The following is an 18,341-nucleotide window of genomic DNA, read 5'->3' as shown; positions in this document are numbered from 1 at the left end:
ATATGTTAATTGAATTATTCTGAAGTTAGTCGATCAACCACTAACATACTTTTTTATTAGTTTCTTACAAATCTCTTTTTTTTCTAGGAAAGAAATAATAACTGTCTATCAGCTTGTTTCAAAATTCAATATAAGTTGACCACACATACCCAACCATATACATGTATGCAAAACAATTAATGTGATTAAGAAGAAAAAAGACAAGTCAAATACATGCTATTTTTTTCCAGTCATATATCACCTGAGTATAAAGTAACCAAGTAAAATGAAGTCAATGATCATGTCATAAATTAAATAATAATTCAAGAAAATAATTCACTTTATACTCTGTAAATGAATAAAAGCAAAACATGGTTAGTGTCTATCAGTAGAGTTCAGAACGCGAATCTCATCCTTGCTGGATGTAATACCGAGACAATCCAAGTAAGATACATATATGCCAATAAGAAACTGATCAATTGCAATTAGAAAAATCATTGGGAAGATTCAAGTAAAATGAATCTGTAATTGATTTTTACAAATTTTACCTCGATATTGAATCTTTTCTCAAATTCTACATATAATACTGATTAATTATTATTATTATTATTCTATTAATAATATTAATCATAATGAGTTATTTATTTAAACTTACATATGCTCTTTCAATTCATCAATTAACTCCATATCTTCTTCTTCATCTTCTATTAAGCCAGTTTCATCATAATCATGATCATTATTATTATTATTATCATGTCCTGTAATTAAATTAATTACATCTTTAGTAGCATTTTTCATTTCATCTGATTCATTCAAATGGACATTAGACATTTTTGGTTGTACATCATATGAATATTGTTGTTTTAATGAAGATATTTGAAATGTTTTATTCATTAAATAAATCCTTTTCAATTTATGATTCGATTTTTCTTCTTGATGTTTTCTTTGATATTGTTGATCATATTGTATACCATTTGGTAAATTGAATAGAAGTGTTAAAGTTGATAAGAATATTATAATTTTATTCATTTTCTTTCGTTACTAATCCAAATGTTCAATGATTCATACAGATTTTTTTATTGTTTTATTATTATTATTGACTATTTTAGATAAATAAACCAAATATACAGTTAATGTAATGAAATAAAATTAATTGAAATAATTCCACCGGTTACACAATTCATTAAAAAATTGTTAAAGTTACTCGAAACAAACAAACAGATCACTAATCAATTTTATAAGGAGGTGAACAAAAATAAAAAATAAATAGATAGCTTAGTAACTAATTTATATCTTAGACAATTAAATATATATCTTTGTTTACATGGATTTGTCTATTTAAAAAGAAAAAAAAGAGGGAGAGTGAGTGAGTGAGTAAGTGGATGAGAAAAAAAAAACAGAACATATAAAAATGTGAAAAATGTATGATGAACAATCCTTTTCTATCAGTAAATTTATTGTACGTCATTTAAATGAAATGAAAATGAATTAAATAATATTCTTGTCAATTCATGTTATATGCCAACCAATCATAATTCAAATAGGTCTAGGTCATTTTTATCAACATTATTCTCTTTATTATGATCATCATCATCATCATTCTGCTTGAGTGTTAGTGATGAGTACGAGTAGAAATGAGTATGTGATTAAGTGAATGTAGTGTAGGAATGTAAATAATGCAACCTATATATATATGCACATATATATCCATGGATTGTAGTTGTGATTATGTTTGTTGTTATAGATTCAAATCAAAACACCGGTGACTTTAAACTGATTGATTCATATGTAATTTAACTATCACTAAAGAAATATCATTGAATTCTATGATTTAAATAAAATCAACTAAAATTGTTTGTTTTTTTTTTGTTACAATATTAAAAACAAAAATACAATGAAAATTCAATGCTTAACTATGAGTAATATAGTGAAATAAAAATTAAAAAAAACAACAACTTACATTCATTTGTGACACACATTTGGGCTATAATGTGTAACTAGTTATTTAAACTCATAACTCTGTCTGATAATTAGTCTATTATGCAACATTATCCATTTGTTTTATAGCATTGTATATTATTTGGTTTGAATTCAGTACCATGTATAGTGTACATTTCAATGTTTTGTCCAAATGTCTACAATTAAGCTTGATCAAATAATGTTAGATGTATCATATGGTTGAACAAAGTTCATTTATTTTTCATAAGATGGTGAGGAATTTTAAAATGTTGGTATGTTGCTAACAGTACACTGGAAAATAAAAAGTTAAATCTATGCGTAAAATATATTTGATTATTTTAATATTTACATTTAAGTATCTATATCATTGTGCTATCGTTTAGCTGCAATTATCACATTTAGAGGCATATATAAGGGATAACAATAAGTGTGGTATATGTTACTTATGTCGACAGACATAAGTAGTATGTAACACTAATCGGAAGAGAAATGCATGGCAGCAGAAGGCTAAGAAGATCAATTTGAAGAAAATAGAAAAAAAGGTGACTTGGAAGAATCATACAGAATGTGTAGAACAAGTGAGAGAATTTTGCAAATGAACGATTCAATGTATAGTTTTCATATTTTACCAGGATATTTTATACATTGATTATCCCCACCTGTGATCATATTCACAACATGAGGTCTTTATCTACTCCATTATTAACTCATTAATTGTTTAAAGTAACAATTTAAAGGTAGGATTTTACAAAATCACTGTGTGAAAAATAATATCAGGGCTTATATTCCTCATGAGTGACAGGTAGTTCAGTGTTCAATAAATCCTCGTATCTTATAATAATTAATGTTCATCGTTATAATTTTACAGAAAAAATAGAATTTCACTTGAAAATTTCATTTTTTGTTTTGATATTTCGCTCCCTAAGAATTGAATTTTGAAGTGTCTTATAGAATGACCATCATATGAAATTTTAAAGTTAGTTTTAAGTAGAGCGAAAACAAAACCTCTGAGTTTTACTACTTACTCTACTGTGCAATAAATAAGAAGTCATCATCAACGATTAAATCCATAGTTTTAAACAAATACGGTTAGTGTAGCTTCAATATATGGAATATTGTTTCTAATCGATTAAGAATAACCCTACAGAAGTCTTTTAGAAAAAACCTTTTACACAGTTAATTATAGTATTAAAACCACCCTACTAAACACTTACAAATGAAGAATAGTTTACCCCATTCAGTTCATCTTAATAAATATTAACTTGTTCATACGTTAATATGGAGGCAAACACAATGGTTGCTTATCTCGGCTTCTCTGTCATTATCTTTGATATTAATTATTACTATGATCTGACAACTACAACAACCACCATCAAGAAGGTGAAAGTATTTATAAATAGCTGTCTACGCAAGATACTCAACATCCCTTGACCGGATACCATCAGCAACAGCCTTCTGTGGGAGAAAACAAACCAGCTTCCAGTTGAAGAAGAAATTAGGAAAACAAGATGGAAATGGATAGGACATACATTACGCAAATCATCAATTTGCATCACGAGGCAAGCCTTAACTTGGAATCCTGGAGGGAAGCGGAAAAGAGGAAGGCCAAATAACACATTACGTCGTGAGATAGAAGCAGATATAAAAAGGATGAATAACAACTATGAAGAGCTGGAAAGGATTGCCCAGGACAGGGTTGGATGGAGAATGCTGGTGAGCAGCCTATGCTCCTTCACGAGGAGTAACAGACGTAAGTAAGTAAGTATGATCTAACAAAGAATAAGGTAGATCTATAACATACTCACTCTTAAAATAATCAATGATTTAAACAAAATAAGATTTTAATTTTTGTTGTTGTTGTTGATGTGATACACAAGATCTTAACAAATATTTTCAATTCTATTTTACATTGTTGAAGTTTCAGCCAAGGTTATGTAAACAAAAATGGTTTATGATACTTTATTCTTATGTATTATTCATTAAAACATTTCTGGTTTTCTTTTCATTTTATAACTGAAAAAGACTGACTATTCGAAATTATTGATTGTCACTTATATGAATTCATAAATTAATGATATACATCATTTCTATGCTTAAAATGATAATTCATTACTTCCTATATACTTTTTTCTTACAGTCACCTGTCAATATATTTTGGGAACGATATAACCAACTTAATTATCAAAACGTGCTACATTAACAACTGAAATGTATATTAATTTTAGTGAAAATAGACTGCAGTTAGCACTGGAATCTATGACTCATACTTTAGTATTTTTAAGACTCGTCCGTGAAGTGTATCACTATCCCAGTATTGATATTCTTGGTGACACTCGAGTTCACTATCTTTTGTATCATATCTCGATTTGCTATGTATCATAGTATTGAATTTGGTCAACTACTTGTTTATTCAACAGGTATGAAGATATTAGTAATGATTTATAATTACCTATCGTTGTCATTCAGAATTGAGATCGATCAGTTTCTGTTGACATTTGAGGAGATAGCTTTGATATTACTATTTACTTACAAGTCTTGATTAACTTAACAATCTATTATAACATATTATATTCTATATTATATGAGTATACAATTTGATGGATAACATCATATTTATGAGCTCCTATATGTGATTGAAAACCGAATTGTAAAAACGAAATCCTTTGTTGAACCTATGGTTATTTAACACTAAAAGACCTCTTCAAATTAAAATGTGTTTGTATCTTATAACTAAATAATATGAGTAGATTTATACCTAATAATTTGTGGCAACGTTAAATCTCATATGATTCATCTCCTTTATTTACATAATATTCAGTAGTACTTTAATGTCAAGGTTCCAAAGTTTCCATATGGAATTGTTTAACAGCTTGATGCAATCACTTGTTTGCATTTTGCTAAGTAGGATAAAATGAGAGGGAATGTCGTATTTGTTTTTTTTCCTTGTTTATTTGCTGAAATCTAGTCACCAATTAGCTTGTGTGGTGAGATGACCGTACGATTCGAACAATGTCTTTCACTGGCATTAGGCTACTATCTACATAGAAAAAACAGCGATAAGAATTATATATATTAAGTGTAGATTGACATCATCTGAAGAAAACCACTTGGACATTTAGAGCTACTTCACATTCATTTGAGATCATTCATAGATCCTCATTCACAATTTAAGTGTTGACACTCATATTAAAAATGGAAGCGAACACCTGATTCTTCTCTTGTCAGAAATTCAATTACAATTTTATTGATCGAGGATAATCCTGTGCTACACAAGGGATATTCGTTATTGTCCACTTCGTGATGTTGATTTACTGAAACAAATAGATATAATTCTTTTAGTAGTATTGTATTTACTGGGAGAGTTAGTTTAATTGTCGGTATTTCATCTTTCTAAAGTACGTCATCAAAGGTTTATTCACTTGTGTGATATTCCACCGAATTTAGTAACAACTTGCATTAAAGGAGTGAGGCGTTAATAAACATTCATATGATAGTTTAAATGCCCTTTTTTTTCACTAAGCTGAGGCTCATCACACACGAGTGAAATCCTAATTTACCAAGATAAAACTACAATGTGTTTCTAATTTCATTCCATGATCGAATTTTGATTCTACTTTGTCTAAATCACCATGATAATCAGTAAAGAGTAAGTTAATTTGCGACATATTATTGTTTGACAGAAATCAATTTTTTTCCTTCAGCTATAGAAATAATAAACATTATGGAATAGGACTGAGTAAACTTATAAAATATCTTGACCTTTGAAGCTTTTGTTTACATCTCTGTCAAGACATTTTTATATTAACTGATTACAACAGGAGATTTTATTTGAATTGCCTAACAAATTATCATGTTTGTTTGATTATTATGTCGATGTTACTTCACGAGGAAAATTAGATCAGAATGTATTGAAACGTATTACAGCTCACCAGGTCTTTAAACTGTTCGGACTGAGAAATATAACATTTTTCTTATTTTCAGAATGTATAAATCTAATCAATCCATGATCTTGCGCAATCTTTCATCCATTGCCTAAAGTGGATAACTGTCTCACACCCGACATGGATTGGACTCCACTGGTCACGGCTTCTCACTAGAACTCCAGGAAATCCATCTTGAAGCTAGTCACTAGTGAACACATGATTAATATCAGAATGTGGATTTGTGGATATTGTAGTCATTTTAATAGTTGAATTCATGAGACGATTTAAGCTAGAGCACCATTGTAAACCTGGAAGAATTGGATGGTTATTTCGTTTTAGTATGAAACTATTCAGGAGTAAGCATCAGCGATCTAATAATCATACTTATTGACCATTTAATTAAACCAAATGAACAATATATTCAAAAAGTAACAAATCAATAATTGGCATGACGTTACTTACCTGATGATGACAAATGATAAAATCTTTTTTTAACAATTACCATTCTATCTTTATCTTTACTCACTATTTGAGTCAATATGCAAGAATGCACAAATGATAACATCATTAAGATCATCTTATGATAAATGACACTAACATTGACAGTTATATGAAAGGTATTTTGAAATGGTATTACAGACTTATTACATACTCACTATTTGTAATAAATACTCAACAAAAAACAGTCATCTGATTATAATATTTAGATTATATTGATTTCATTAAGAGAACTACCGAAAATTAAAGAAGCCAGTCTTCATTCACTATTCAATAAGGAATTGAATCACATGCAATTGAATTACGATTAGCATTGTAAATTCTTCTACATGATACATATACAAGTTTGTTTTTTGTTTTACCGATTTTTACAGAATCGGTGTGAAATCACTCAAAAAGCATTTCAACTTACATGTCCAAATATATTTTATATGGATACACATTTGAATTATGAGGTTCCACAGTCATCATTATTAACAACTGTCATCCAAATAGTATTTTGAACCTGTTCGATGCAATGATATATTGATATGCTTGATATCTCTTGAGCTTCAGCTAAGCTCTTCATGTATGCTTTCGATACGCGACCATAGAAGATAAAGGTAAAACACAAACGGTGTTTATGTCTGTGTTCCTAGGATAACGGTACAGCTTAATCTCATTTGTCGATACACAGAACGATACGTAATGACGCATAAATATAAACAATAACGTTCATTTAAGTGGATCATCCTAATGTCTATTTTAAATTGAGTACATCTACATTTCGTTATAATTACAAGTCAGTTATTCCTCTTTTTGGTTAACTACCTTTCATAAGTAAAGAATACTAGAGAATTATATGCAATAACGTCTAGTAATTAGTTTTTGATGTGAAACTTTGTTCATTAGTAGTCAAACATCAGCAACAAAAATAATCAACCAAGTGACTTCTACTTCTGAATGCTGAATACATCAAACATTCTGATCTATTAACTGACTTGGTAAAGTTTTGGTAAACAAACACTTTAGCTTTTCGAATCTTTGGTAATATGTTATTTTTTATTTTGAGATGTTCTTTAATTGATTATAGTTAAAACTAACTTAACTTGTATCATCTAACACTATTGTTTATTTTGGGCATTTTTTATAGATTTAGAAGTTTAATTACATTCGTTGTTTGATTCGATATTAGTTAATGTATATAGAATAAGCTTTTAGTACTTGTAAGTTCTCATATTTATCAACAATGTTTCAGTTACATTATTTAAAGTACTCGTTACTCGAACGTTTAATAATGACTTCCTAACCACTTTCTAGATTCACAGAATTCTTCTTCATTTGAGCTTTAAAAGAAAAGAGAGAATTAAGGACAGAAGATTTTCTTCAAGGTTTATCAATATACAGAAAACAAGTGTATTTATTGGTGCATTTAAACCCTTGGCATCTTGGCGCATCTAGAAGCAAACGTAACATAATAACAAAGTAAGTAGTCCTTCAGTCAAAGCATGACTCAGGCCATCAGTTCACTAAGCGTTCCTTAGACGGTTCCAATAGATAGTGATTAGAAAAAAATTCCTTTAATCTTTTCCAGGCTTTTGAAGACGTTATCGAGGAATTGTCAGGGGATTCAAAAACTCATAAATCAAACAACTGTTCTCTTGGCTACTGAAAAAAGTGCCAAGTAAAAGCACTGCTATTAACAATTTTTATTGTTTTATCAAAATTAGTTTGACTAAACAATAAAATAACCAAACTGATACATATGTTTACAACAATTTAATTTCTTAATTGTATTCTTGTAGGTTTTCATACAGCCAATAGTTGGAATAATATATACTCAAAAGTCACTTGATCTGTGATACTCAAATGTTAATCGATTTGCTGTTATTCTGTATTGTTAACATGATCAGAATAGGTTACGGTTTCTGGGTGGTATTAGTTGATTTAGAAGAGAAGCAGAAGATTCTGTTAACAAATCGGAATCATAAGTTATACTCATAAATCAAATCCAGTATATAAAGTCTTTTTAAACATTACCGTATTAAGCAGAGATAAATTAGGGCTTACAGTGAAATATAGGATATGAGTTTCTTTTCACTTATGACCTGTCAATTAAATGTACTTTCATTCTAGAGATGATCTCCAGTCTGATATTAATTTACTATGTACAATGATTATTATTATCATTCATAAAGCTTTTTTATTATTGCTACCACTAGTTCTTACAATCATAGATTATCTGTATTTAAACATTTTGATTCAAGTAATTATATCATCAATTCACTTTAGTATAGGATTCAAAAGAAACTAAGATTAATTTCTTCTTAAGTGAAATGTATTTCTATAGTTTGTATGCTAGATAATTTCACTTAATTCAAAAATAATCAAACTGACTGTATCAATTCTCAGTGTATAATTGTTGAGATTGTTAAGTTTTTGATTGAGATCATGAATTGGTAAATGTTAGACTATCATGGAAAACCTGGAAGCACTGGACAATCGTTTCATTCTAGCATGGAACTGCTCAGCAGTGAACGTCTACGATCACACTCGTGGGATTCGAACTCAGAACCTTCGATCTCTGCGATTCAACGGTGTTAATGTCTAACTTCAACTAATCCACGAAATTTCGCAACTGTCTTCCATTGTTTGAAGTCGATATCTGTCTCTACCTGACACTGGGTCACGGCTTCTCATTCGAACTTTGAGAATTCGTTCATGAAGCTAATCATCAGTGAGTACATTGTAATTATCATTTCTAATCTTATTATATGGGAAAGAAAAAACCTGCGGAGGAAGAAATCAGGAAGAAGCGTTGGAGCTGGATAAGACACACATTGAGGAAAGCATCCAACTGCGTCACAAGACAAGCCCTCACATGGAATCTTCAAGGCCAAAGGAAAAGAGGAAGACCAAAGAACACATTACGCAGGGAAATGGAGATAGACATGAGAAAAATGAACAAGAATTGGATGGAACTAGAAAAGAAGGCCCAAGACAGAGTGGGTTGGAGAATGCTGGTCGGCGGCCTATGGTCCACTGGGAGTAACAGGCGTAAGTAAGTAAGTAAGTAAGTAAGTAAGTAAGTAAGTAAGTAAGTAAGTAAGTAATCTTATCATATATTCTAATTATCTTTTTGATGTACTTGATTAAATAAAGTAATTTGAAACAATTTCAAAAACAAATCAATAAATATTGATATTTTTAAAGACGAAATATATATATATATATATATATATGTTAACATGGTATAACTCACATATATATGGGGACACGTGGAAAAAATGTAGAGTTGAGTATGTTTGTGTGTGCATATATGTATATGTTTGTGTGTATAAATATATATGTAGTAAATTACACAAAATATTTATGTGTAGTTTAGTCACCATGAGTACTATCGATAATATGTGGATTACAATTGATCTTATTCAGTAGTACCAATATTATTTCTTTATTTTCATTAATCAATAATGTAACTTCTAAAATTGCATATTTTACTTTTTGGAAATTATAATACAGTTTGTTTATTTGAACAATAAACTAGAAGAATTTCAGATCTTTTACCAACCAGTAATTACTAATGAAATATTTCAATAGAATAAGTCTATTATTATTGTACTATTATTATTATTATTATTACTAATATATTTATTGAAAGTTGAATCGATACATTTAGTTTTGTTTTCTTTTTGGATTTAAATGTTTCAATTATCCAAAAAATTTGTCTATTTCTATTAGAAAGAAAAGTTCAAGTTTAACTGTTCATAAAAATATAAAAATTTTTGATAAAATATAAATTTTTAGTTGATCCTTTCATTTAGATGTCAATTATATTAGACGATGTTGTCGACGGAGTTCATCAGTTTGCTGGCTTGAGATCTGACTCTAGTTTGATCGTTTCTGATTGCTATTGAGATATACATATCGTCATTCCTCGTATATAATTATTGACTTGGATCATGTTAGTAAATAACGGAATTAAATAAGTCAAATAAGAGAATGGATTTTCCGATACATATATTTTGTAAAATTGTTGGTGGGAACAGATAATCAGTGAGACATAGTGAAGTTATAGCTATGTGATGAACACGATAAAAATTTTAGACACACATACGCCCATATAAAAACATTCAGGATAGATAAGTGAATAATTAACAAGGTCAAAACGTGACTCAAGAAGAATGGATAAATCGGCCCATCCAGAAGCTAGAAAAGTTATATGGACTTAACATAGTAACCGACACTACAGTTTGTTGTTAGGCTATCGGGGATTACCAAACTAGGATGAACTAAATGTTTGGTATTTTTTGACTATCAGTAGCCTTACAGCTGCGGTAAGTCTATATAGAAAGTCAAATTCAGATAGCTATGAATTGAGACTTCCGAACTTTTCAAAATTTTGTACAAAGTAAATGTTTCCTGTAAATGTCCTTTAATGATATAAGGATGTTTAACTTATATCCGTTCTAACACGTAGAATCACTTGTACCACTTTAAAATCCGGAAAGCTAATGAGAGCTAGCTTTCATTTTTATCTACATTGATACAGTATAGCTGTCAAGAACAGCCTATCTAAATGGTATCTGGCATTGGTCTTAAAATTTGCATAAAAGTGTTGAACATTTTCATCGATACTAATATGATTGTATTTACGATTGTTGAAATAATGAGGATAGTAGTAAAATGTTTGTCTGTCCAGATGTTTAACAAAAGAAAGAAGATGATCAACTATGTCACTTATTCGAATTCATTACTCAATGAAAACTCATAGCTGTAAATTAACTTCATAAAAAACCATATAGTGAGTGATTTCATAGGCCCATTGAAGCACTAATATTTAAATGTCAAGAGTCCTCCAGGCATATTGTCCACTTTATTTATTAAAAAAATTATTTTAGGTTAATAAATCATTAATATTTTTTACTTAAACCTTAGCGGATATTTGAATTGTAGAGGAAAATTTCGAAATAACCAGACGGAAGATTCAATATTTTAGTTAAAAATATTTACCTACTTGGATTTATCAAGTAGTCAAAATAATATCAAATCAATTAACGGTTAACAAGGTGTTGAATACCATCTTGTTCACTTTATAAACTCAGAAAACGAAATTCTACTTCAGTTTTGTTGCTAAGTTTTGCATTCTTGCAATAATGTTTGTTATCAATACTCTTACTATTAGAAGCTATTTATGAAGTCCATTTTAAGTTTCAATTAAACTGAAATTAAACTTTCCACATTTTTATCCTTATCATACTGGTCATTATGGAGTGTTGAATAAATTTCTACCGTATTTGTTTTCAGTTTCAATAGTTTAGCAGTTTAAAAGTCCCCACAGAATATTCAAAACCAGAGAAAACTTGAGCGAAAATTTTTTTTCAATAATTTCATCATCAGGCCCTACAGTTATAAGTCTAATGATTATGATATTTTACAATGACCAAACTAAGCCATAGATTAATGAATTTGACAATGTTGTATGTTAAAAACTAGTGAACTTTTGTATCTGTAATGACAAAAGCACTCCAAGATTGTGTTGCTTATAAGTTAGAAATGTCAGGTGAAATTTTCCTACAATGCATTTTATTCATACGATTTATTGTATTACTATTATATTTATTATAAATTGACACATTACTCTGAACCATTATGATCTATATTAACAACAAGAGTAGGGACAGCCAAATGTTTTTAAACATATTACATAACATCTTACTAAAATCTGAGAACCATACCGTAAATAGTTAATTTGCAATTTATCAATCAATTGTCTCAAACTTGATTGTTCCTTTAAAGATACCAGTCCATTGTCTCAGACTTCATTGTTCCTGCATTTTCATACTGACTGATTTCCGTTCCCGCTCTTTCCCTCTCAATCTTCTACTGAAATACATTCTATTCCTGACTATCGTTATATGCTACTTATATAGATATAAGTAGCTCACACCACAATAATACGGATAATAATAATAATAATAAACGTTTTTATAAATGTTAACTAATCTCAGGATTAACAAGTTTTTATCAATTTATCCCTTAGAATACTTTATGATGTTGAATAAACTTGTTTAGGATTTTGAACGTATTCATCAAGAATACAGTCACATTTTGATTAAAATTATTTAAAAGTTAAAGTGATTTCTTTCTATCTTAATTAAGTATCTAAAAGCTATTGAAATCATTCTTCTAAATAATCTATTCATACATAATCATTTGATTTCTAGTTTACCTTTACAATGTGGATAGGAAATGTTCACAGATTTAATGTATTTTTAAACAGCATGCATAATATATAAGTTCATTAGTTCAGTCAACTTAGTTGCCAACTTTATTAATCACAATTTCCAAATTACTCAACTAAACAATGAATAATACATATATAAAGCAATAAGCTTATAAATCGATGATTACCCTTGAAAAGGACAAAGAAAAACTTTTATCGAAAAGAAGAAATCTATACGACTCACTTGAAATGGTGGAGAAGATTTGTAGCTCAGGTGGATGATTTTGATGGAGTTTTGTTTTCTGAGCTGAATGGTTTGGTCGTGGAGCTGTGAAACGCATATGGAGAAATTCGAACACTTCACTTCTATCTGAAGTTTGTGCTGATGATGTCGTTCAGAAGAACGATGAAAGCTCCACGACCAAACCATCCAGCTCAGAGAACAAAACTCCATCAAAATACGACTCACTTATTACATGAAACTGTTTAAGTAACTTAAGATTTTGTAAAAAAGAACAACAGATAATTACTTTTAGTCATAAATCAAACACTTCCTATTGTGGGATAACATGGTTGGGAAATGAGTAATTTTTCATGGTTATCCGTATTGTTTATTAATTAACTGTCCATCTGCAAAACTCAATTTGAATTCTCTATTCTTTATTATAGAAATGAATAGTGGTTATTTATCTATTGTTACTGTGAGTCTGATGTTGATTAAGCAAACCATTATTTATGTTATTTGGCAATAATTTTAGATCCAGTAAGAACAACGTTAACAAATATAAAAACACTTTGCTAACAGCTATTAATAAATTGAGTACAATAACTTCGTTGCAACATACTAAACCCACACTAGCTTGATAAACCTATATCTGAATCATATTCACTAATGTGATTACTGTAAATCCAACACGCATTAATAAATAACAATGGATAATCGCTGGAAAATTCTCATCGTATTAAAACACAGATATATGAAAGAAGAATACTATTTTCAATAAATTATCTTCTTGGACTAGCTAATATACAAATTTCCTTGGTTTTGTTCTTTTACAATATAAAAGAAATCTGATTATGACTATATGCTCCCTAGATGCGGCTGAAACCAAAACAAAGGCATTGCGTACTACTCTGAAAGAAAGTGGATATCCGGAGAAATTTATAAATAAACATTTAGCCATGAAAATAGGGTATAAAGAATGCTTGACTATGAGCAAAATGTCTCTGTATACATAGATACAATTTAGAGGTGATCCACCTGGAGAAATGCTGATAATAAAGTTGCGAAGAGCAATCCAAACAATCTTTAACGCACGTAAACTATAATTAATGTTTTCCACACGTTCTATGGTCAATTCGAAATGAAAAGATAAATCACCTAGACTAGTCACTTCTTTCTGCATCTATTAATTAAACTGCTCTTGTGAAGCAAATTATATTAATAGTTGTTTTGGGAATTTGTGTTTTCGTGCCCGTGAGCAACTCCCAGTGTAGTAAAGCAAAGGTATAGTTAAAACTCTTAACACCTCGACTTTATCTCATTTAGTACAAACGGTGCATACAACCAACACATAGCAATCATTTACAGTAACATATCTGTTTGATAGTTGTTTCCCTGAATCTGTCAGGATCCTTCATATGGCTGATGGCTATTCGGATAAAAAATCCGGAGCTTCGCGTCGAGAAAAAAAAGCTTAACCGCTCCTTTTACTTTGGTCAACCTCTTGTCTAATTAGTTAATAACCATTTCGACGATATGGCGAAGTAATTTGGTCAGTGTTCATACGATCGCCCTCTTTGCATTTTCACAGCTTAAACTTACCTTAATCACGCATGATACTATTATTATCACCATTGTTATCATTATTATTATTATTATAACACTTCCAAACGCTTTCAGAAATTTATCCAGCATCCACCGCTATTTACTGATTCGTACCCAATTCATATTATTATATACATTACGTGATCTCTGATTTGCAATTACATTATTATCTCTCTCATCCCATGGTATTCATATTTATTCAGACTATTGATCTCACAATTTCATTCAACGTATAAAGTTATTCAAGTCAACATTTCATATAAGTCATCTCAAGACTAACGATTTCATTTCATTATACAATTCTAAATTTATATGCTATAATTTTTAAACGATGTATTTTTCCCTAAGCCTGCCCAGTTTTTGGATTATCAATGGTAATCTCTCGAATCTCTAGAGGGGATAAATACTGCAAGATACTTTTTAAACAAATCTTTATTTCACTGGTTGAAATCATGAGTAAATTGAAGCTAGACCACTATAGAAAAACTAGAAGCACTGGACGGCCGTTTCATCCTAGTATGGGACTCCTCAGCAGTGCGCATCTTCGATCCCGCACCCCTCGAGATTCGAACCCACGATCTATCAGTCGTTGTTTGTTTTGCAAATTACAGATCATCAAGCTTGGTTTGCTCACCTTCTTTTCTAAGTTGATTAAGTATATATCCTCATGTAGCAGTGATATATCTCACTAAATCTAATGTTACTATTCGCATTACGTAATCCAGTATTATAATCTTTCTATTACGTCATCTTGGTTATTCATGTTCACATTTCCTTACGAAATTAGTACTTTAACACAATATTTCATATATATACGATTGAACAGCTTGATAATTAATTTGTTGGAAAGAGATCCCTTCACTGAACTTCGTGTTTTTAATATCTCGTATAGTTTTGTCTTATATGACCATGAAATATCACAGTGGTCATTCTTATTTAAACTAGAAGCATAAAAAGTCTATAAAACCCTGTAGAATGATGATTTCCTCAATGCTTAATATAGACTTTAATTCTTTCAAATGGTAACTCAGTATTAGTATACAAGTCTGAAATCACAGAAGTTCAATGTCTTCGTTAATATAAAAAGACACTCAGATATGGATTCATAACGACAATGACCAGTCAGTCACAACAAATACTATAGAAAAATTCAATTTTAATGGCTGGATTGATAAGTTTACATTGTTGTGTTAGTGCCATATTATCTTCTGAGACTAAAGCCATCTTATTTTTAATGTTTTGACTGAGCTACTGGCAAAAAATAAGTAGTCGGTAGCTTTATCTAATGTATTATTAACTGTAAAATATAATTATAAGCAAAGATGGATAGCGGCTAACAGTGGGATCCAGGACAAGCACTTATTTTCAAATCGATTGTATGACTTTAAATTCGATGTAAGTCAACTTGTTTCTTTTGTAAACTGCAGTCTGTTATTAAAGTAAATCAAAGTATTATGGTAGCTTAGATTGCAGGAGAAAATTGTGAATCATCTTGTGATTATATTAAGTTTACTTTATACTACGAACAAATATTTAGCCTAAATTTTCAAAAACAATAAGAATGAGTCTTGTGGATGATTTGATTGTTATGTATTTGGAATAAGTCCTTGGTTATCTTGAACTTAGAATTAGTATAAATTAGAACTTTTCAGTATGGTGTATCTATAATCTGATGCGTTCTCTGACATTCAAATCCACGTCATAGTCTTAGATGTCATAACTAATTTATTCAAACCGTAACTGATCTCTTGAGCAATTTAATAACTGTACATCCTAGAACAACACAAACGTCCATTAATATTAATCTCAGAACTTTTCTTATCTGATCAACTACATCATGGAAACGTTTGTTTAATTTTATTCATAATTATTTAAATTCATTTGATATTGTTTGTTTCAATCTTTCCAATGGTGTTTAGGACTGTAATTGATCAGTCTCTTATTGGTCTATGTGTATCCTGTGCGGATTGCCTCGATATTGACTTAAGTCACAAACAGTGGAATTCAGGATGCACGTTTCGTCCTATTTAGGGCTTTTCAGCTGAATGCACTTGTATCCCAGAGTTGCTGTTCCCTTCAGAGTTAGAATTTTGGAGAAAACATCAACTCTGGGATGCAGACGCATTCAGTTGACGAGTCGCAAATAGGGCGAAATGTTCGTCCTCTATTTCACTGCTAGCTACCATCTAACTTTGCTCATAATTACTTTGTTTTAGTTTAGAATTAGTACATTCTATTCATTTTCAAGTTGTTAATAAAACATTCTGAACATATTCATTGTACTGAATATTAATGAAATTTTTATTTATTTGTTTGTTTCTAAGTAGTATCATCCTATTACAATACAAAAATTTGATAGAATACATATTTGTATCGAAATGATTTTCATTTTTTTAAAAAAACACAATTAACTTTAACAGATTTAACATTTAATCATTTTCTGAAGGGGTTTGTGGAGATATTAGAAATTTCACAGATTGAAATCATGAGTCAATTGAAGCTAGACCACCATGGAAAACCTGAAAGCATTGGACGGTCGTTTCGTCCTAGTATGGAACTCCTCAGCAGTGCGCATCTTCGATCCCGCACCCCCCGAGATTCGAACCCAGGATCAATCAGTCTCGCGCCAGGTGCTTCAATTGTCTCATGATTTCAATCTGTGAAATTTCTAAAATCCCCACAAACCCCTTCTGATACTAATCAACATATGCTCAATAGTCACTGACTTCAAGAGGTATATCCTGGAGTTCTAGCAAGAAGCAATCATCAGTGGAGTTCAACCGGGTCAGTTGTGAGATACGAACTCACTGATGACAATGGTGAAAGTGTCGCTCAATCTCATGGATTAGTTGAAATTAGACATTAATACCGTTGGATGCCAGTTCAGTGGCCTATCGGTTAAGCACTTACGCGTGGGTTCGAATGTCGCGGGGCGAGGTCGTGTATGAACACTGCTGAGGTGTCCCACGCTGGGACGAAACGGCCGTTCAGTGCTTCCAGGTTTTCCATGATTGTCTAGCTACAATTGACTCATGATTTCAATCTGTTAAATTTAATCATCTACTTATTTTTGAGTTACATTTTATTTCTTTGATAATATTTTTTTGTTTAATTTTATTTTAAAATTCCATTGAAGTATTGAAATGTTCAACATGAATAATTTCAAGAATAAATGACGTAATGTTAATGAAATACGCAATAAGATAACATATCATGTTTTGTAAACATTAAGCACTACAAAAGAATTTTTATTGGAAGAAATATAATTTTCTTTTTGTTTCAAAAATGTTTTTTAGATTATTCATAATCATGCTACTGAATTTACAATATGCATATATGTATTTGGCAGAATCATTGATGAACACGGTGGATCTGATGCAGATGTGAAGGCACGGATCGGCAAAGCAAGAGCAGCATATTTACAGCTGAGGAGCATGTGAAACTCAAAACAACTGTCAACCAACACCAAGGTCAGGATTTTCAACACAAATGTCAAGACAGTTCTACTGTATGGCGAGGAAACCTAGAGAACTACGAAAGCCATCATCCAGATAATACAGGTGTTTATTAACAGTTGTCTGCGCAAAATACTTCAGATCCGTTGGCCGGACACTATTAGCAACAACGTACTGTGGGAGAGAACAAACCAGATCCCAGCGGAGGAAGAAATCAGGAAGAAGCGTTGGAGCTGGATAAGACACACATTGAGGAAAGCATCCAACTGCGTCACAAGACAAGCCCTCATATGGAATCTTCAAGGCCAAAAGAAAAGAGGAAGACCAAAGAACACATTACGCCGAGAAATGGAGATAGACATGAGAAAAATGAACAAGAATTGGATGGAACTAGAAAAGTAGGTCCAGGACAGAGTGGGTTGGAGAATGCTGGTCGGCGGCCTATGGTCCACTGGGAGTAACAGGCGTAAGTAAGTAATATATGTATTTAGTGG

At 30.7% G+C, this 18,341-nt stretch overlaps 1 protein-coding gene across 1 annotated transcript in view; it reads right to left on the bottom strand.

Moving 5' to 3' along the window:
* MEGF6 (multiple EGF-like-domains protein) overlaps positions 1-1,777 on the bottom strand; it is a 108,692-nt gene extending 106,915 nt beyond the window's left edge. Inside the window, exon 1 of the mRNA XM_051211873.1 lies at positions 635-1,777. Coding sequence (XP_051071986.1) covers positions 635-1,008 — 374 coding nt within the window. The 5' untranslated portion in view covers positions 1,009-1,777. The remainder of the gene's footprint in view (positions 1-634) is intronic.
* Between the last annotated feature and the right edge of the window lie 16,564 nt (positions 1,778-18,341).

The sequence above is a fragment of the Schistosoma haematobium genome, chromosome ZW (genome assembly GCF_000699445.3).
Source record: "Schistosoma haematobium chromosome ZW, whole genome shotgun sequence".
Classification (NCBI taxonomy): domain Eukaryota; kingdom Metazoa; phylum Platyhelminthes; class Trematoda; order Strigeidida; family Schistosomatidae; genus Schistosoma; species Schistosoma haematobium.
Note: the sequence above shows the minus strand (reverse complement) of the source record. Positions and strands in the feature narration are given on the sequence as shown.